The sequence below is a fragment of the Gymnoscopelus microlampas genome, assembly GCF_963454915.1.
Source record: "Gymnoscopelus microlampas genome assembly, chromosome: 4".
In the NCBI taxonomy this organism is placed as follows: domain Eukaryota; kingdom Metazoa; phylum Chordata; class Actinopteri; order Myctophiformes; family Myctophidae; genus Gymnoscopelus; species Gymnoscopelus microlampas.
The window spans coordinates 46,614,509-46,636,448 of NC_139941.1; the positions used below are offsets into that span (position 1 = coordinate 46,614,509).

The 21,940-nt window shown below is 41.3% G+C and overlaps 1 protein-coding gene across 1 annotated transcript in view; it reads left to right on the forward strand.

Moving 5' to 3' along the window:
* Window positions 1–405: 405 nt before the first annotated feature.
* Window positions 406–21,940, forward strand: part of bicdl1 (BICD family like cargo adaptor 1) — a gene marked incomplete at its 5' end in the record, with an annotated part of 30,612 nt that continues 9,077 nt past the window's right edge. Inside the window, 5 exon segments of the mRNA XM_084055523.1 lie at window positions 406–547; window positions 981–1,243; window positions 3,283–3,498; window positions 20,339–20,455; window positions 21,565–21,576. Coding sequence (XP_083911649.1) covers window positions 406–547; window positions 981–1,243; window positions 3,283–3,498; window positions 20,339–20,455; window positions 21,565–21,576 — 750 coding nt within the window.

Consider the following 21,940-nt stretch of genomic DNA (forward strand, 5'->3'; position numbering starts at 1 on the left):
ACCGACCGTTGTTGAGAGCTCTTCAAGGCGGCTGATGAGGCGATAAAAACATAATATATATTTTTGGGTCTCTAATAATAAACACATCGTCAGCTGATCGCAGAGGAGGGGGGGGGGCGGTGTTTGCAGGGTATTTTAACCTAGAGAGGAGAGCAAGTTGAGTCAACGCGAATGCGTCGGGTCGGGGGGATGGGGGGGGTAATTTAATTTGAGAGACAGGTGTTCGCTGTGATTTATTATTATAAGTGCGTCTGGGTGGAATTACGAGGAGCCGTATCGTACGATGGATGAATGGTGGTCCGGTAGATGTGATCATCATCATCAACCTGCACCACCAGGGTGGATTCAGCCGGAGTAAATCAGTCGGCTTTATCTGGTGGCTCTTTCCTCCGCCGGGAGGAGGCGATGTCAGCTTATTGCCTCGACCTGCTGCACACATCCTCTCCGTCGGCCTTGGTTTCAGCACCACTCGTGCTGGACAGCGACTGCATGGAGGAGCACCCTGGACCGCTGGACCAGGCCAACACAACCGCACAAGACACGACACGTCAGGGTCATTCGCTGCTACATCACAACAGTAGTAAGCCTGTCGCAATTATTACATAATAGTCTAATCGCAATGATTAGAGATGGTTGCAATTATTTTTTTTGCATAATCGTCATAATAGTTTCCATGTTGAAAAATGTTTATATATTTTCAAATATGAAAAAGAAAGCAGAAATAGCAGATCTTAGCCTGTAGATCAGCTATTTCTGCTATTTTTCCCCATGTAGAAAATTATTAGTTATGTCAATAATGTATTTGTATATTTAAGTTATTTGTCATGTCTGCCCTGTGCATTTTTTTTATTACGAAGCCTTAAAGGCAAACAGAAATGTAAATTGTATTCATATGTTCAACGCCAAACACACAATTAAATAGTTAATAGCAATTATTTGAGTGACAATTAATCGTCAACTTAAATTTGTAATCGTGACAGCCCTAAACGGCAGCAGCTCCGGAGGCCTCGGGATGGCGTTGGAGGAGGAATTAGCCATGCTTACTGCCGGGGAGGAAGAGTTGTTGTCGGACTTGCATGGAGCGCCTGCCATGGAGCAAAACACAGACTTGTTGTCGCTCTTCCGTGAGAAAGAAAAAGACTTGGTTTTAGCTGCTAAACTCGGAAAAGCCTTGCTGGAGAGAAACCAAGACCTGACCAGGCAATATGAGAAGATGAACAAGGATCTCAACGACAAACTAGAGGTAAAGTCAAGACACACGGTCATACTAACTAACCTCAGTTTTTACATTTAAAACTATATATAGGCCTATTTCTGAGTAATTTATTGATCCAACTCGGTGATCTAGCTTAGCCTTGTGTGGGCCTGTGATGTGTAAACAAACTCTGCTCGGTACAAATGCTGCCTTTAAAGCACAGTGCAATAATCTGTTATATAAAACGTTTCTTCTCCTGATAGTCAGCAGAGAATACAGCCCACATAATCCAATTGAATACATACTTAGATGTCCTTATAGTTTATGAACTTCGTAAGGGGGGGTACCATGCAGAGGGCCATGAGGCAGGTAATCATGTCAATGTGAGATACTCTGATTTTGTCAAGCTGACAGGCAGCATGTCTTTTGAGAAGAAGCTGTTTGGAGATCAGTGTCTCACCATCCCCATAAATATTACAGTTACAGCAGAGCTTTTTGTTTTTGTTGTTGTTGTTAATATTGCATTTAAACCTCCCCATTCAAGACAGCACATGGCTTTGGGGGAAATAAAGCCTAATCCCCTAGCTGCAATGTCCAGGTCCTCCTGTATTTACTACTGTACATCTGTTCAGTTGTTTGGTCAACATCCAGCATCATGCCACAGCTCAGGGTTAATATTAAAATGTTTTGGGGTTTTTTTCCGAACCTGTGGCCCAGTGTTGGGTTGCTGAGCCTTGTTTTTACTCTACTTTGATCCCTGCCTTATCCAAGGCTGAGCTAGTGGCCACCCTGTATTTGTAGTAATATCTTGGGCCAGCGTCTACTGCACCTCTGATTCCCTATTTTGGGCATGTCATTAGGTGAAATAAATGATAATAAATACATTTAAAAACTCAGATTTTCAAATATAGCAGATCTCACAGAACCATCAAACCTGTGGCCTGTTGTTTTGCTGCCTTGATTGGACTACATTTTGATTCTTCCCTTGGAAGAGGGATGATCCATTGATCCAGTGACCATGCTTCTTTTTTACTGTGACATTCAAGGCCAGATGGAGCTGCATGTACTGTGATGTACATCAATCAGTTCAGCCCTTTGGTCCAGCATCCAGCATGTTGCAATACTACTGAGAATAGCAGCATAGTAGACTCTTAGAACATTGTTTAATGTGGTTTCAGGCCCTCCATCTAGCCTAACCTGTGGCTTGATGTTGTTTTGTTTTGTTGTTTTGTTTTTACTCTGATTTGATCCCCTGCAGATAATCCTTTACCCAAATGCCATCAGATTTAGCCATGGGCTTATCCGTAATGACAACGCCCATCCACACTGCTAGAAAATGCTGGTGATGCAGGGCATCTTTCTGCCCCTTATCCACGTCTAGAGACTTGAGAGCAAAATTCCAATCTCTTAGCTGTCACTCCAGGAATTTATAGGCCACAATTTCAGCGTTTCCTCGTTTCCAATTGCCAAAACGCTTATGTGTTCATTATGGAGAGAGAAAAGCTATTCATTCAATGCTTCTGAAGTATAGCTAAGAGACGATTCAGCCTCTAAAAGATATCATTCTGTCTGTTATGGATTTTAAATCACAGAATGTTTTTAAAGGTTCCACTGCTTTTTAAGTTTGTGCTATCAATGATGTTTATTAGATGTCACCCCCACCCCACCCAAATAGCACAGTATGTCATCTGTATCTCAAGAGTCATCTCCCTATCGGAGTGAAACTCCCCACTTTATAGGCTAGGGATAATATGTCTTCCCCATGATTATACTTAACCATCTGAACCCCAGCATCCATATTCTGGGGGAAACATTAGCAAAATGTAGCAAATCTACAAGCTCACAAAGCTAGTTGTGAGCTTGTAGATGGGGTATTTTTTTGGCAAAGAGATCTGATGCAGATGGGGGGGGGGTAGTGGTCCAAGTACAGAGCCAACTCAGGTCCAGTTTACTAAGTCTAGTAAAGTGGTGGCTACGTCATCAGATAAAATCACATATTTAGTCACGGACCTTGTGTGGCCTCTCTCTCTCCGGCTCTCTCTTTCTTCTAACTCTCCCTCCTCCTCCTCCTCCTCCTCCACATCCAGCACCTAGAGCAGGAAAAGCACGAGTTGAGACGTCGCCTGGAGAGCCGTGAGGGAGAGTGGGAGGGCCGCGTGGCCGAGCTGGAGACCGACGTCCAGCAGCTGCAGGGAGAACTGGAATGCCACCAGGTCCAGCTGAGAGAAGTCGACAGGGAAAAGACGAGGGCCATCAGCGAGCTCTCGGAACAGAATCATAGACTGCTGGAGCAACTCAGTAGGGTAAGGAGATGTGTGAAGAAGAGTGTGTGTGTGTGTGTGTGTGTGTGTGTGTGTGTGTGTGTGTGTGTGTGGGGGGGAACCTGAGTTAACCCATATAGACCCAAGGCCGATTCCACAAATGTCTTCTAGATCCTAACAGTTTTCCGAAACACTTGTGTATAATATCAGTGGTTCTCAAACTTTTTCATGTGAAGGACCCCCATTTTTTTTTTGCATTTGGCTGCGGCACAAATGTTCATGATTTATCAAAAATAGCAGATCTACAAGCTCTTAGTGCAGCACTCGGTGCCGCGCTATGAGTACTTGTAGAAGTATAAAATAATGGTTAAAGTGGTTAAAATCTAAAATGACAGATACTTTCCCAGTCTTAATGGGTTAATACCCAAGGTCTGTGTTTTATTATGGACTATTAGGTCTGGGTCGGGTCCAAGGCCTATTTATCATTATGTGTAATGCCCGAGTGGATCCGTGAAGACCCGTAATCAGTGCTAATCAGGAGATGTGTAACTTGCGTGATGATTACACTGGGCTGGGATCAGATTACACCAGCGTGAAATTAAGGGAGGAAAAAGTTGATCTGCGTGCCAGTGAGTTGTATCAGAGCACAAGATGGGTCTTAACTGATATGCATATTTTTTTTGAAAAGGAATGGGTCATAAAAAAAAAGGTTTGAAGAGCCATATGCCTACATGATAGACCAATTATCACAGCAGGAATGCAAAACGGACTAATATAAACAATATTACCGAACTGCAACCATTCTTTTAATCATCTATTTAACATGCAGTTTAATTTCATTAACAGTTATCTAAGGTGAGAAGAGGATCACTGATTGCAGGCTGTATACTGTATGTATTGGCTGAATGCAAGAACAATATAACGGGGTCACATTCATATACAGCCCGAAACCACATTCCATCAGGGTGTCTGTCCAGGCCAATCTGTGACATCAGTACTATGACGTCATATTGATGACATCAGGGTACTCCATATCTGGGGATTTGCGGTTCTATCAATATTTTTTGGAGAGCCACTGATCCAACTGACTTCCCACTTGGCGCATCCCTTCCTCAGGTCCTTGGCAATATGCATGTCTGGTTTGAAGTCGATCGGTCCCATATATGGGCATGCCCTTATATGGGCATATCGGCCTCATCTGCGGTTCTGGACCACCACCGATCGGACCCACGCGACATCAGGACCGGCACTCCCTCGGGTCCTCGACGATATGTGCGCCAAGTTTGAAGTCGATCGGTCAGACGGTTCTCGAGATGCGTGAACTACAGGCGCACAGAGGGATGGACTGAGATGTTGCACATTTATAGGATGTTTCTTTTTTTTTTAGGAGGTTCTTTTAAATAGCCAAGACTAACTCAAATAATTTAACTAGTTCTGCATCCATTGGAGTATTTGGTGACTCGTGGTCTAAACACAGCTTGAGAAGCATTTGAATAAAAAAAATACCTTGAAAAATTCTTAGAGAAATGTGTGTGTGTGTGTTTCACGGTGAGCCAGCCATTTCTTGTTGTGCCTTCAGAGCCACTCAGTTCCCTTCATGTCTGAATCGCTGACGTGACGTAAGATGTTCTGCCGACTGAGAACCCACGCTGAGGATGAAGTCCTCCTTTCAATCTGTCTCCCTCCATGAGGGTTATGTTAACTCATCAAAATGAAAGTGGATGCTCTCATATTTTACCTTGAATAATTTACAGTGATTGGACTGCAGACTTACGCAATAAAGTCTGCATAATTGACGGGTCATCTGGGTGCAGCTATTTGAACAGGTGGAGAGAGGGAAGGGATTGCACGTGAAAAATAAATGTGCTTTCAAGAAAGTGAGAGAAGACAGTGAAAGGGAAGATGGAGGCATGGAAATCTGTAGAGACTGAATCTGAAAGCGACAACGTTTTGGAGAGGGTACAGGTCAACGTGATCACATGCGGCAGAGAGAATGGGAGAGACAGCAGACTGGGAGGTCACTCACAGCTAAATCCTGGTTGATGTGATGTACAAGTGTCAGGACTGTGATTGATGCGGCTGTACGGTAGATGCAGACTTTCAGCGATGTAGCTACACCCGATTAGACTTCCCTAAGCAGCTCTGCAAATAGCATCACACACTCCAATCGGTCAATCTGCAATAAAAAGGGACACTTTGTTCAGACAGAATGGTCAATTTCCTTCTGCCTGGCTTGAGGTCCACATCAGAAGGATTAACAGAAATCAGGTCATCATCATCACGCTCATAAAAGATTGGTCGATATTTGTGGAACGTTCCACGAACTGCGGGCTGAAAGAAAACACATGCAAAGTGCACTGATGATGATGTTACAATTTCCTGCACACTGCACTTTTTGCACCCCGGGGTATTATGGATTTACATATTGCATATCCTCGCTGTTATCTTTTTAGGGTTTCTCATAAATTAATTCCTTATTTTATATTTCGTCTTATGACAGTGTCACACGAAAGTAGCCGATCTACAAGCTTTTTTCCATTTCCTGAAAAGCAACGGTTTTGGAAATACAGATTTCAGAGAAGGTTGTTCTGCCCGATATCAACAATATGTTTTTGTTAGGGTGTGTGTGTGTGTGTGTGTGTGTGTGTGTGTGTGTGTGTGTGTGTGTGTGTGTGTGTGTGTGTGTGTTTTCTGGAACTTTACCTGTGTCAATTGAGAAATACTTGGCAAGAAAAAGTTTGAACTCAATAAAGAGTGAGTGATAAGGGCTGCGTTCGGAAATTGCGCACCGGAGCGCACTCACCTATTAGTTTGTATTGGCCAGTGCACTCAGTGCTGTATTTCCAAACGGACCCTTTATTGAAGAGTAATTCAACCCACCTGCTTTTGCTTCAATCAGGAGGAGCATGTTGTCCAAGTTGGACTTTCAGCTGTGTCATTCTACCCTGCATTTACAGAGGAATAAGCTGACGCCTATTAGATCATTACAACATCTCAGCTCCCAGAGGTGGGTGGGTGTGTGTGCGCACGCGCGTGCGTACCCAGTCACTGGCGCCTGAGCAATGGAGCCCCTTTGGCTAAACCAAAAGACATCAGTGTGATATCTGACCTGGTAGATTGGTAAAGGCAACATACATGGAAATTAACTGCATGTACGGTATATAGTGTCTTTCTCCAAAGCACTTAAAGGACGACTTCACCGCTTTTCAACCTATCTTCATATACGGTAATAGGTCCTCACTAATACTCATGATAAAATGGTAAAAAAAAAATCTACTCGGTCTGTGTCTCAGAGGAGGGCTGTGGACAGTTCAGAGTCCCGTCTACCAGTGACATCATCAATGGGGAATCCAAGCTAATAGAAACTGCAGGCTTTCTATTCCTGGAAAGTTGCAATGCAATAAAAGAAGCCATTGTTCGGACCCCAGGAAGAATAGCCATGCTTAGTGCAAGTGCTAATGGGGATCCATAATAAAGTAAAGTAAAGTTCTCGTGTTAATAAAAATCTAAATAAAAAATGTGAAATCTTGTTGGAAAAAAAAATCATGCCTAATGATGATGTCACTGGTAGACGGGTTTCTGGACTGTCCACAGCCCTCCTATGAGACACAGACCAAGTAGAAAAAAATTGTATCATTTTATCATGAGTATTAGTGAGGACCAATTATATGAAGATAGGTTGAAAAGCGGTGAAGTCGTCCTTTAACAATGTATTTAACATTCACCAATTCACACACTGGTGGTGGAGGAAACCATGCAAGGCACCAACCTGCTCACCGGGAGCAGTTACACTGTAGGTGCTAAGTGTCTTGCTCAAGGACACTTTGACACGCAGCCAGGAGGGAACCTTCCGATTCCAAAACGTCCGCTCCACTCTCTTCCAGGGGGCAGGTCAAGATTACTTTCGAAGAACACACGGATCTGCAAGTGCTCGTCACAGGTTTGACTGACAAGGCGTGTGGTGTGATGTGCTGCTATCGGTATGTTTCTCCTGGGAGATGCAGTGCTCTACCGCCAGACAAGAGGGTGCCTCCCTATAGACAGCTCAGTCAGCAAGGGAAAAGTAAAACAGGAAAAGCTTGTTCGCTTGTACTCTTTGCTGTTGTCACATCATTTCTTGCGCTGGCTTTCATCAGCCTGAATCTTGAATGATCATGTTCATATTTTATGGGGGGGGGGGGGGGGGGGGGGGGGGGGTTATGTCTTGATAAATTCATTTTGCATCGGAAGGTACAACAAGTGTATGGTGACTTTCAATTTTTATACCTGGCTATTCTAGCTTCAGAGTTAGAAAAGTTCTGTCAGCTATCTGTAGCCCTCCATGGATAATGAATTACAGGCGTTACTGATTTTATTGTCTATGCCAACAAACTGCTGTTATACAGTTAAATTCTGCATTTTATAATGCTGGTATGAGCCATGCTATTAAGAGTATGTCCGCATGTGGAAGGAGCAACAACAATGCAACAACAATGGCACTCTTATGAACATTGCTACCCTCCCTGCATCCCTGCTGCTCTACTTCTCATCTCCATTCCTGATCAGATTAAGCCAGCTACCTCGCGCCGCGTCGTGCTGGGCCATCACCTTTATCACATTATCTCTTCCTCTCTCTCATTTTCTCTTTCCGCCTCTACCTTACTTTCTCCAAGTCTCTCTCATTCACTCTCAACCTCTCTGTCTCTTTTGCTCTATGTCTGTCTCTCTAACCACCCGTCTCTCTGAATCCCAATCTTACTCTCAAGCCTGTGTTGTGCCCCATTCTCATTGGTTGCTATGGATCTTAGCAGGCACTTAGCATAATTAAATTGTTGATTTTTTTTTGTTTTTTTAAGGAGTGGTCTGGGAATCAGTTGATATTCCCTGAAAGGATTTTGATGTCACTATCGGGTTTTGGGAGGGACATATCCTGTGGCCTTTATGACTCAGGGAAATTCACAAGGACTAATCGTCTGTATCGATCTGAATGTCATTGATTCACTGCATGGGGCAGGCAAGAGAGACCTGCTGGGTAATAAAATAAATTAGGTCAGTCATAGTACACTTTATCTCCCTCTCTCTCTGCCTCTATATTCCATACTCACTTTCCCTTGTCCGTCTCTCCCTCCATGTCCCTCCCTCCCCTACCAAACAGTCTGTCCTGCTAACTGTATACAGAGTGAACATGAATTACCTTGTGGAAACCCTGCTGTAGTGAGGCCACCAGAGGCCTGCTATTTTCAGCCTTCTTTCTCTATCTCTACCCATAGTTTCCCCTTGAACAGCAGCAACCTTATTAGGATGTAAATGGGTCTACTGTATTCTTTCCAGAATTAGAGGGATGTTTTATGGGTGCAGTTCACCCATATGGGCATATGTTGATGTTCCATCATCAACCAGGCTTAAACTGTTGATTTAGGGAAAACATTCTTAATGTTGTTTATCCGAAAGAGTGCTGTGATGGCCTGCTGGCAAGCACTTTTCAAATAGGTGGTGATGGACAACAAGCACAGCCACAGAGGACCAAGCACTATATTGATAGTAGAGTCACGTTAATGGTCTCTGGGTTTAGAATAAAATGACACAATGTGTGTTTGTAGTGACAGTTAAAAAAGAGAAGAGCTAATCTGTTTGTGTCAGATATTAGCCACGTTGTCTGGAGAATCTAGATACTTCAAAGTGTCTTCACATCTTTTCAAGGGTTTCAAAGCAAGGCTTTTAGCCCTAGATTAGATTTTCCATGAAAACAAACAATGCAATTACTCCAGAACAGCTCCTGGGGAGGAGGGGATAGGCTTTGTCTAAAAAGGCAACCTGATTGGATGACGCAACGATGACCTTGCCACAGGCAGGTCCACTCCACAGGAAGTGGTGCAAGGTACAGGCTAAAATGTAGCCCTGAGGGGATTAGGCCATAATCCTTTCTAATAGCCTTATACCGTATGCATTCAATCAGGAGCCATGACAGCTGTACTCCATATACCGGAGTCACTCAATTAACCACTTAAGTCCGATTTCATATTTTTTTAAATGTTCAGAAATAGGGAAAATAGCCGATTTACAAGCTCATGATGCGTCACATCGCGGTGCCATGTTTATCTGGAGCCCCATTAGCGACGGGTTTGGGGGGCATTTTTAAGGCTTTAGTTGACGGCGATAGCGGAGAGAGTAGGGGAATGACATTCACAGCATGTTGTGCCCATGCACCCACCCTGATCTCTATTATGCATCTGTCCCTTTTATGCCTTTATGCCTATATCTCAATCTCATATTGAGGGGATCGGCAGTTATCTAAACTTTAAGTCCTTGTCCAGTGGTAAATATCTGTGGAGAATGTCTGAAAGGAAAGTGTACTGACTAATCAAATGGCAGGTGAGGGTAATTTGACAGGTGTGGGGAATTTGCCTAATCATGCTTAGGCTGGGGTTGCCATGGCAACCAATTGGCTCATTTAGGCCATGGCCAGAGCCTTTTTCTATGCTAGTCGAGCACGTCACTCCCTCAGGTCGGCGGCATGCCGAGTTTTAAGTCGGTCGGTAGGACGGTTCTCAAGATACGTGGATTACAGACGTACATACATACAGAGATTCCGTGCATTTATTGTAAGATGTTTCTGAATGGTTCAAGAGGTTTTATTTGTCACATGCATGAGCAGGTTAGCCTGGCATTGGCCAGACTGATAACTTGGTTTTCAGTCTGGCCAATGTCAGGCAATGAGCAGGTTGGTGCCTTGCATGGTTTCCTCCGCATCGGTGTATGAATGTGTGTGTGAATGGGTGAATGTAATGCACAATCATTGTAAAGCGCCTTGGATAAAGGCACTTTATAAATGCACCATTTACCATTTACCATTTATATTTGATCCAGAAATGTAGGTTTGGGATTGTCTAATGTAGAGATCGACGATGCCCTATTTCTGAGTCCTATGTCTAGGATTACTGATCTTTTGCCTGAAAAAAAGAACAAACTCTTGAAATGTATTTAAAAAAACAAGATTGAATTAATGTTTCTCACATTCCTCGGAAGGTCTTCATCAGGGCGAAAATCCTTTTTCGCCCTGATGAAGGCCTTCCGAGGTCGAAACATGTTGGTAGTTGCCTTTTAATAAATAAAGGCTGTTCCTCCTTTTTACTCCTGAGTGCCCGGATCGCCTGTAGTTTTTCGCATATTAAAAGAACATTTAACTTAATAATTATACAATGAAACAAATATAAAATAAACATTGTGATCTGCTATTTTTCAAAAGATTTTAAAAGGTAAAAAAAGGGACACATTTGGTTGCATAATTGCAATAACGATGACATAAACAAAAGTCATATAATGGCCGACATATTGGCCAAATCTATATATCGGTCGGGCTCTAGTCTGATATAGTGCGGATTTGATTAGTCAGGTCTATTCGTGTCTTGTTGTTGGGGTGTGAGGACAAACAATCTCCTGAGACCTAATCAGATCACAGTGAAGAAACAATTTCTCTAATTACTTCGCTGCACATGCTCAGAGACGTGTAGAACTGCATGCACTGACTCCAGCACAAATGTCTACTTTGCTTTATGGCTACGGTCAGTTCCAAAAGTTCAACTTCGTTTCTGCCTGCATTTAGTTAATTGGACGTCCACCGCAGCCCCTAGTCACCATATCAGAGTTTGAGGCCACAGGGAGAAATATAATGATTTCAGACTGATTGATCTGTCCTCTGTGCTTCTGTAGGCATTAAAATTCTATACCGGAACCTCATTATGTTTGAGAAATGTCTTCAATTCATATTTCTATGTAGCATTTTGGAATATAACTTATCTGTGTAACAATATTGATGTCCATAACATGAAGCCTGCTGTCTCTGGGACGGGTTGTAATACTGCTTCATTAGTACAGTAGTTCTTGAGACTCTACATGACTCTACACACCAGTATTGGAAAGTAACTAAGTGCATTTACTCAATTACTGTACAGGTGTTAAGTACAACTTTGAGGTAGCCTACTTTTACTTTACCTGAATATTTCCATTTTTTATACTTTATACTTCTACTCCACTACATCTCAGAAGAAAACATTACTTTTTACTCCAATAATCTGCTATTTTGAAAGGATTTCGTCCATTGTGGATTTTGAAGGATTTTGAAGACTTTTGTATATTTTGTTGCTGCCAATACTTTTGTACTTGTTACTCAAGTCAAATATTTAACACAGTACTTGTTACTCAAGGCAATACATTTTGAACACAGGATTTTTTTTACTTGTAACAAAGTATTTCTACACTGGTATTGCCACTTTTAGTTAACTTTTAAAAATCTGACTTCTTCCACCACTGCTGCTCACCGGATTGTACAACCACCTCCATCCAGACCCTGTGCATCTGAGCTTAGCTCACATCCTGTCACTGGGCCAGATAGCATCTGCTACTGCTGCTGCCACCCGTCATCACACACGCACGCATTCATGCAGGCACGCGTGCACGCACGCGCGTTCTCTAACTAGCATCTATTCTCATGTGGGTGACTTATTATTATGCAGACTTTTCCCAGAGTGTCTGTTCTAAACCTGGTGTAGACTCTACACCAGGTTTAGACCAGCGATTCTCAACCTTTGTTCATATCAAGGACCTTCCAAACCCAGGCCACAGACACCCATTTGATAACATTTTGTATCTTGGGGACCCCAATCTGTATAGATCAGTGACACCCAACCTACACTGTAACTCTTTAGTGTTTATTTAACTCTGAGAGTGTACATATGGAACCAAATTTGTACACTTTCAGAGTTACAGATTAGCGAACCAAACGCTGATAAACAGTGGTTTAGACTAGCACTTCATGAACATAACTAATCCATCTCTCCTGCTCTGGTCGCTATGACATTGTCAACGGGAGTGATGTGAGCTGGAACACCATGTGTTGTTACCATGGGAATGTGTGCAGGGGATGTGGCCAGTGTGACAGGCGGGTTGCGACACACAGACCCGCCGAAAAGCAGTGGTGGAAATGTACTGAGTACTCAAGTACTCAGTACGATTTCTTCGATACTTTAGACTTCTCCTCCACTACATCTCAGAGGAAAATATTATTTGAAAACTTTAGTTACCATTCACTTTGCCGATTTAGATTAATACAAAACCCCTATTCTATACTTCATTTACAGTATATGAAATGACTTGATCCATAAGTAGATCTGCTCTGTTTGTAAAGAAGTAACAAATATTTCAAATCTCTTAAAACATTTGTGTATGTGTACTTTTTCTTTTGGTACTTTTTTATTTATTTTAAAAAGATAGGGTAAGTGATATGTTTTGGTTAGAACAAAACAATTTTTGTTAAAAATCTAAAGCTTTATATTCTGATAGTAATCATTGCTATAGAGAGTTTGTTCAGAAACAGAGGTCTCCCTTTCTCTCCAGCTCTTTGATAAACAGAAAATACATTTTCAGGTGGGTTGCCAATTTCAACCAATCAGGAGAGAGTAGCCATTTATCTGCTTAAATTTTGTAGAGTTCCAGTTCCAATTTTGTCTGCTCAGTTCTTTGTGTCATCACTTCCAATTTCACTTATTGATCCTGTATCCAGTTCTCCCTCTTGATTGGATAAATTTGGTATCCCGACCTTAAAATGAATTTTCTGCTTACTAAAGAGCTGGGGAGATGGGAAGACCCCTGTTGCTGAACAAACACTGTATAGCAATGATTACTATCATTATTATCAGAGTATAGAGCTATTTAACACTTATTTTAACAAATAAAAATGTCTCTTTCTTAAATTATACCCCCCTTTCTCAGAGAACATCACCTTAATATTTCCAGGGAGTTGATTATTCCTTGCTTTGTACATTATAAGTGCAGTTTTATATTCTGCAATATCCATGAATTTTAAAAGATTTGAATTTAAAAATAGTATATTAGTAGTTATTGCTTGAAGTGAAGATTTATATGTATTTCCCCAAACCTCTGAACAGTAATTTAGATAATGGTAAAACCATGGAACAGTAGAGAATGAGATGTATAGTCCAAGCGTGCTTTGCCTTGCTCAGAACTGAAATACTTCTTGATAGTTTAGTTTAGTATGTATATATTTAATGAGATTTCCAGTCATCGATTATCACCCCAAGAAATTTGTTTAAAAAAATTATTTCAATAGCAACACCATCTACCTGTATATTTACTAGATTATCTATTTTATAATGGCTAAATTTCATGAATTTAGTTTTAGCCAGATTTAATGACAGTTTTTCTATCAAACCACCTTTTTAACTTGCACAGTTCAGAAGTGACCAGGTCCAGTAGCTCCTGTAGATTTGTTCCAGAACAAAGAATATTTGTGTCATCTGCAAATACTACCATTTCTTTTATATTTTAGATACATCACACATATCATTTATATATATAGAATGAACAGTTTAGGACCCAATACTGACCCCTGGGGGACTCCACAAGCAATGTTCAAGCATGATGACACAGACTCACCCAACTTCACAAATTGTTTCCTTTCACTCAAATAGCTTCTCACCCAGTTTAATACTATTCACCTAATCCCATATCTTTCCATTTTTATGAATTCATATTTCATGATTACTAGCTGTGTATTGTCTCCTGAAGTAGATGAATGAGTTATTTTGGTGTGTGTCATGGTTGAATGTTAAGTCACATATGTACTGTGTGGATTACCTTACAGTCCCGACCATGGTGCTCACCGGTGTTTGTCCAGTTCCTCAATGCTTCGTATAGACAATACTCTGGCCTCCTCCGGTGCTCCGTTTAGTTTGATGAAAACTTTGCAGTTTGTGGTCCATGTAGATTGGATTTTCTTCTCTTTCCTCATGAAACGTGCTTTCCTGGCGATGTCAGCGTTGCGCTTGGTGAGATGATCATTGAGGTAAACGTTTGATCCCTTCAGTTTCCTTCCCCGTTTCATCAGTGCAGTGTTGTGTTTTCGATAGATGACAGCGGTTGTTTTGTCCTTGTCGTTTCTCCGTGGCAGAGTGTGGCAGGCCTCAATGTCGTTGCAATCCATATCGATTCCCCTTGTTTGAAGGAACACAGCTACCTGTTGCTCCACAGAGATGGCATCCAGTTCGTTAGGCTATTCCCTGTTGTGTACGACCTGGGTTTGATTTGGAGCCCAGTGACAATAACGTCATTCATTCTGGTGTATTGTTCCAAATCTGACACTCTGAGCATCCTGCCTCCATCATCAGAATTCATGCTGCAGTCCTAATATGTCCAGTCTGTCCTCTCATCTCTATTTAATACTCACATAGATCTTTCTACATCTTTTCTAGACCTTTACACAGACCTTTAGACACAAGTGTTATTGGCTGGATATGCAGATGTCCAGATATCATATGTGTCATCATGTTTCATCATTCTTAATATAGCATTTCAAGCGAGACAGTTATGAAGAAATCTACTAGTCTGACCACTAAAACATGTGTGTGTTAAACATATTTACTCAAATACACATACACAGTGTAAAAATATGAATCTTGCTTATCACCGCACAGTATAGAAATACCATAACATGGTATTGCTACTTTTACTTAACCCATTCAATCCAGGAACGCATCTGTGTCATTTTAGATTTGAGCGATTATTTTATACTTTGGCTATTCAAAAATAGCAGATCTACAAGCTCATAGCGCGGCAACGAGTGCTGCGCTACGTGCTTGTAGATCTGCTATTTTCGAAAAATCGGGAACATTTGTGCAAATCTTTGAATACATAGGTTTTTTTAAACAACATTTTTAACTCAAATCTTTCCTTCTGGGAGGTCTCTGGAACAACATATTTTGATGGGGATCGGCGGCCAAAAACATATACTTTTGGGTGGTACTTGATATGAAGTTTCAGAACCACTGATATAGCCAAAGAAAACTATGCGTTCCTGGATGAATGGGTTAAGTAGAAAATTTGTATACTTCTTCCACCACTGCTGCGCTTGGACCTGTGATATGCACCCACAGGCCCCTCCTGTCTCATACATCATGTTCTGCAGCTATAGATAGATGTATAATTACTACCTCTACTGGAATCCACATGCTTCTCTGCCCTTTACGGACAATAGTAAAAGCATCAGCAGAGAGTGTGGTTCTCACCACGTTAGCGATAATGAATGATGATGAATTTATTTGTATAGCGCTTTTCTAAACAAAGTAAAAAGATAGATAGATAGATAGATAGTTGGTTAGTTTTGTGTCAATGTTTTGGAGATTTGCCTACATCCTGTTGAGGTGGCAGTTGAAGGGCATAGGAGACAGAAAAAATAGGCTTTCCACTTCATTCTCCATTATGGCTGACGTCACAGAACCATGGGGGGGGGCACCAATAAAATAAAAACAAGAAGAAAAGTCACAAATCTTGATAGATGTTTTTAACTGAAATTGTCTGACTCGAGTAGTCAGACAATTTCAGTTAAAAACATTGTGAATAACGGGCACGCAGGTACACAAAATAAGCAACCGCAACATAAAACACAACTACACAACATCAACTATACAACAATAACACCAACACAGCATACTGAACTCAACTCAAGGTCTGAAGCCATGCAGCATATAGGACGCACGTAAAGAAACCGGTATGCACTACTGTTAATACTAAATATAGCATGAGAAGACTATGATTGAGAAGCCATGTCTCAGAAAGAGACATACTGTACAGTACAGTACTTCAGCTCTGGACAGTCACAGGTTGTTCTGTTAAAGTACCTTTGAGCAAGACACTGAACCCACCCCTCATCACTTATTTAAGTTGCTCTGAATAAGAACAAGATCCAGCTGAATACATAAACAGTAAAAAATCTCTCCAGCTAACGGCTGCGTTAGTCGTTCGTTATTTACGCATTACAAGTGTCTGCTCTTGAGGAACAGAGTTGAACCCCAGCATGGATAGACTGTAGGGCAAATGTTGCAGTCGACTGATTTGCCACACGTGCACACAGTCACTATGCTAATACTTGATGTGGGATATGAGGACTTTACACCAGATTAATGAGAATATGATTACATCTGACTGTCTGGCTAACATTCCCTTTTTTTCTCCCTCCTGTTCTCAATCCGTCAGGCTTTAGTATGCCACTGGGTCAAATGGCATGTTACCACAGCCTCTGCATTGCTCTTGACTAATTCAACATCTGCATCACACAAACAAGGGCAAGGCAGAAAGGACTATGCTGTTGTAGGATTAAAGCCATGTATGTTTAGAGAGTGTATATTCCAGGAATATATCACAAACTCAGATTGACTATTCTGAGTGTTGGACCGTTGCACGTCAAGTTTCACACTTAAATTAACACTCCACATTTTGCTGTGTGGTCTGTAAGTTCATGAAACTGTCCAGGTATGTTCAAAATTGAAAACATGAATTCTGCCACAATGGAAGCAACTGTGTCACAGCAGCATTCGTAAGCCAGTGGGTGGTGTGTCATCCTGCCCTGTTAAATGAAGCATTGTATCTGAATACTAAATAGCTCTGAATCACAAGCAAAGGGCAACAGAACAAAGCAATTACACTGCCTTCAGATCTGGAACCATTTGTCAATAATCAAACTAAAAAGCATTTGCTTTTAACCTGCTTAGAGTGCATACCGTTTGACACAGTACAACTCAGTACCCAGTGAATGCCGGAATAATAAGACTCTTTGAAAGTCATTTTTTAATACTTTTCTGTCATTGTCAACTGGTATATCTGACGCTATCTGAATTGTTCTAAGCTGGTTAGACTTAGAACAGACTTCCAGAAGTGCTTGGCCCAGTTTCCGATGTGCTTACAGCCAGTTCTTGCTGTGATCACAGATTCAGCTGTGATGTCTGTACTTTTTATGGAGTACAACGTTTCATGTGATTAGCAAAACATTTTTAATTTATCGCACACATAACAAAATGTCAAATCACCAGATGTGTGCCTCTCTGGTGAGTTGTACCACCTACCACTCGCGTACTTAATTCTAGGAATCATGCGTATAATGTATGTACTGCACAAACAGGGTAAAGCACAGGCATTGTTGGCCAAGTAAACCAAATGTTTTCTGAAAACTCAATTATTAACTGAACTCTGTAGCTGTCTGGGACAGCTACAGAGTTCAGTTAATAATTGAGTAGTACTTCAGATTTGGCTGTGTAGCCCTGTAGATCAGTAGATTCCCCCAGCATAATGTAACTCTTCCAACCAGATTTACCCAAGGAGGACTCTTTGTTAGACGAAAAGTTAAAGTGAATGAACAATGCTTCTGCCAACAGCTGTTGAATCTCAGCAAGTATTTTGAGTTTGCTTGAAAAGCACCTACATTGCAAGAGGGTGTGAGCAGGTCTCGTACAGTATGTTTCACAGTGCCACCCAGAGGCAAGGCTGTGGTTCTAAAGAGAAAATACATCAGTGATAAGTTTGGAGTGGTGAACGATGTACTCAGATTTATTTCACTTGGTTAAGTAAAAGTAGCAATACCACAATATGGAAATACTCTGTTACAAATAAAAGTCTATAATTTCTTCTAATTTTTTTTTTAAACTTTTGCACATTTTACTCCGACGATTTGGGTACCCCAATATACACGTGCCCACGCTGGGCCCCGTGCGCGGCTGGGGTTGAGGGGGGAATAGCCCCCCCGAGACTCTAGTTCTATATATTACTGGAGTAAAAGTACAAAAGTGTTGGCATCAAAATATACTTAAAGTACCCAAACTTTTTTTTTTTTCATGTGTACAGGCTATACTGATTTAGAAGGTATTTGTAGAATCTGCCTCAGGTCTAAATGGGTTAATGTATACTCTGTCGTATGACAGAGTTGTGTGCTGAAAATAGCAGCTCAAGCACAAGCTCACACTGCGTGAGTGTGAACATGCAAAAAAACTGCTATTTGTGGCACAATCAGGCTGTGTGGAAAGTGTGACTTTCTGATTGTTTCCTTAGCCGCTGTCATCTTCCTGCCTGCAGTCTTGCAATTCTGTACTAGTACCACCACAAGTTGCTCATACTATATGTGAGTTTATGGACAAAATCTTAATAAATGTCGATCTATATAGCCATCTGGATATCTATTTGAGCATCCTTTGCATGAAAAAGTTTGGGATTAAACTTGTACTGTAGCCTATAAGTAGTGATTGGCATCAAAATGCCATGATTTTGGTGACACTTTGCCGCCTGTGACAAAACTGATATTAAACTGATTATGTTTGATTGTATGAAGCACAGACCTAACAACAAGCCAGCCGTAAACACGAGTCTATTTCCCGCAAAAGTGGCAGCTGGCTGTCATTCATCATAATGAAGAAAATGGACTTTGTTCCCAGCATCCTAATCGATAACTTGTCAGCCAGCGGCACCGGGGCATTTATTACAGCAGTGGTTCTCAATGTGGGGTCAGGGGACCGCCAGGGTTCCTTGAGGGGGTTCCAAATGGACCCTTACATATCTGTAACTTTTGAGAGTGAATGGTTGCGAGATATGGGGGTCCTTGAAAATAAAAAACTTTGCGAACCACTGATATACAGCAATGACTCTCCTCGGTGGCCTGTAGTAACCGTCAGCTTTTGAAGATTCATCTGTTGCCATGGGAGCGGTGATGATGTGAATGGGAAGCTTCCTATGTGCAGCTTTATGCAAATGAGGTTCAGTCAGCCAGGCTCTCTTTGGTCGGCACACAGATGTTAGACAAGAGTGGCCTGATCTTAGCATCCAATGAGCTCAGCTCTGAAGTCTGGATGAATGTGGGGTTATTTATGTTATTTCTGTCTGTCTGTCTGTCTGTGGCCTTCACAGGAACAGTTATCAAATGAATCATTTACACTGGAACAGAATGTGGTGTGTGAGTCACTTATAATTAAACACTGTGTCGCATCACAGCCAGAGATGCTCAGAGTTGATGCCAATGTGTGTGCATGTATGTGTGAATGTATGTGTACTTGTGATTCTATAATTTTTTTGAGAGAGAGAAATATCCGAAATTTGCCAAAAATAGCAGTATCTACAAGCTTACAATGTGTCACATCTGAGCTTGTAATTCGGCTTTTAAGTTTTAAGTTTCATAAAGTGACCAAAACATTTTTCAAATCCGAACTCGGCAAAAAAACTAAACTGAAAAACGAATTCATGCTTTTATCTCAAGTAGGTTGAGTAAAATGTTGGGAATGTCCAAGGTTGCAGCTTATTCATAACGATGCTGTTAGACTGCTAACAAAAAAAAAGAGAGAAGAACACATCATCACTCCATGTCATAGCTAGACTACACTGGCTCCCTGTGTGTCTTGCAGAATCGATTTTAAAGTCTTGTTTATAAAACTCTCACCGGGATAGGGCCGGCCTACATCACAGACTCACTGTTGTTTTATGTTCCTTCAGGAGCCCTTAGATCCTCTACTGCAGGCTTGCATAACCCTACCCAAAAGAAAATAACAGCTGCAGCCTTCTTCAGTTATGCTCCCAAATTATTACCTTACCTACAGATTAGTGAGGCAGGCTCTGTTGAAAATACATAAAACCCTATTTTGTTTTTTACCTAATCTTTCTATTGCACAATTTCTCCAACAACAACAAAAATAGAATAAAAATCATATATATATATTTTTTTACTTCCATTTAACTTCCTTATGTGCTTCAAGAATTAAAGCTGTCCCCCCCTGTTTTGTTCTTGTAAAGCACTTTGTTTTTCTTGTTTGCTTCCTTTAAAGAATTTTCCTTTTTTAAATCACTTTAATGTAAAGCATCATTTGTATGAAAGGTGCTATACAAATAAAATATATTATTATCTTTAATAATGTAATCATTTTATAATTAATAAAGCAGCAACTATATACAGTAGAAGCTGTTTTTTGTTTTTTCCTCTGTGTCCTTCACTCTCACTGTGTCACTATCCCGTAACCCATGGTCTCCTTTTCTATGTTCTCACCTTGTATCTCTTTCTCCCTTTGTGTTGTTGGTCCAGGCTGCAGAGGTGGAGAGGCAGCTGTCCACTCAGGTCCATTCATTACGGGATGACTTCAGGGAGAAGAGTGTGTCCACCAGCCAGCATGTGACACAACTAGAGAGCCTCCAGGCTGAGGTGAGAGAAACATCCTGAGAAAGTATCAATACTGTCATTGATGGCTGACTGACTGACTGACTGACTGGCCGTTTGTCTGATTGGTTGAGAGCAATTTACAGAACTTAGAAAACATTTAATAACAGTATACTGCAACTTACAGCAGTGGTTCTCAAACTTTTTCATGTCAAGGAACCCCAAATTGACACTTATTAGCCCGCGGACCCCCATTTGAAAAGATAAGCCAGGGACCCCCATGAGAGAAGATTTTTATGGCTCTAGCAGTGATTCTCAACCATTTTAATTTCAATGACCCCCCAGTTTGACATGCGTTAGGGCTACAGACCCCCATTTAATGGCATTTCTATCTCTGGGACCCCAATTCATATTGTAAAATCAATGTTGATTTAACTCTGAGAGCGTACAAATACAGACCCATAAGGGTCTATTTGGTTCCTATCCATCATTTAGCTGGGACCCCCTGGAACCCCCTCAAGTACCCCTGGGGGTCCCCGGACCCCACTTTGAGAACCAATGACTTACAGTCTTTAACTTGATATTTCAGTGTTGGAGCAGTGGTTCTCAAACATTTACATGTCAAGGACCCCCAAATTGAGCAGTTTGTTAAAAACACCATTGTCCAATATCTTTCAAATTGTTCCGAAAATAGCAGATCTACAAGCTCACAACGTATAGCATCAAGACGTGTTGTGAGCTTGTAGATCGGCCACATGTGAAATGCCTAATGTGAAAATCATATTTCTAACACATACTGTACACACAGGAAAGTAGATCCACTTGGCAAGAGACAGTTTTACCGGTAAACATGATCCCCATTGGTAAGAGAAGATCCACATAGTGTTGAAAATGAACTGTTACTCAACCTCTACAGATGTACAGTATGTGCTGAGAAGTGAAAAGGTTCTGCTTTTGTGAAAGTGAAACCGTCGTAGTTGTTACTATGCAACATATAATTGGCAGTAAGGAATCATTCTCCTATTCCAGGGAATTTGTAACATTAGTCTGTTCAGAGATTAGTCACCTCTACTCGTTTCCTCTCTTCTCTATCACCGTCTGCCTCTCTTCTCCCTCCTGCGTTCTCTCTCTTGAACTCCTGTTGGGTGGAGCAGCAAGGGCTAGAAGTGAGTGTGTGTCTAATGCTGTCTATTAGTCTGAATGCATGCTGCATGCGACTTTCTTGTAAAATAAAGAAACAAGGATTGCGCAAACTTTTTAAACTTTAATTGAACCCATTCTGGCTTAACAATGTAGCATATAGATGAATTGAAATAAATGCAGACTTAAGCTTTAGTCATTAGAGTTAGGGTAAGTGATATTTTTGGGTAAAATAGTTTTTTTGTTAAAAAGGTTAAAGGGATAGTTCACCCCCAAATGTTTTTTTTCCTATGGATTAGTCACCCCATGGAGACTTGAATTCATGGATATTTTTTTGTTTTTGTCTCATTCCTAAGACAATAATTTGATGACCGGCAGCGGTTCCGGTAG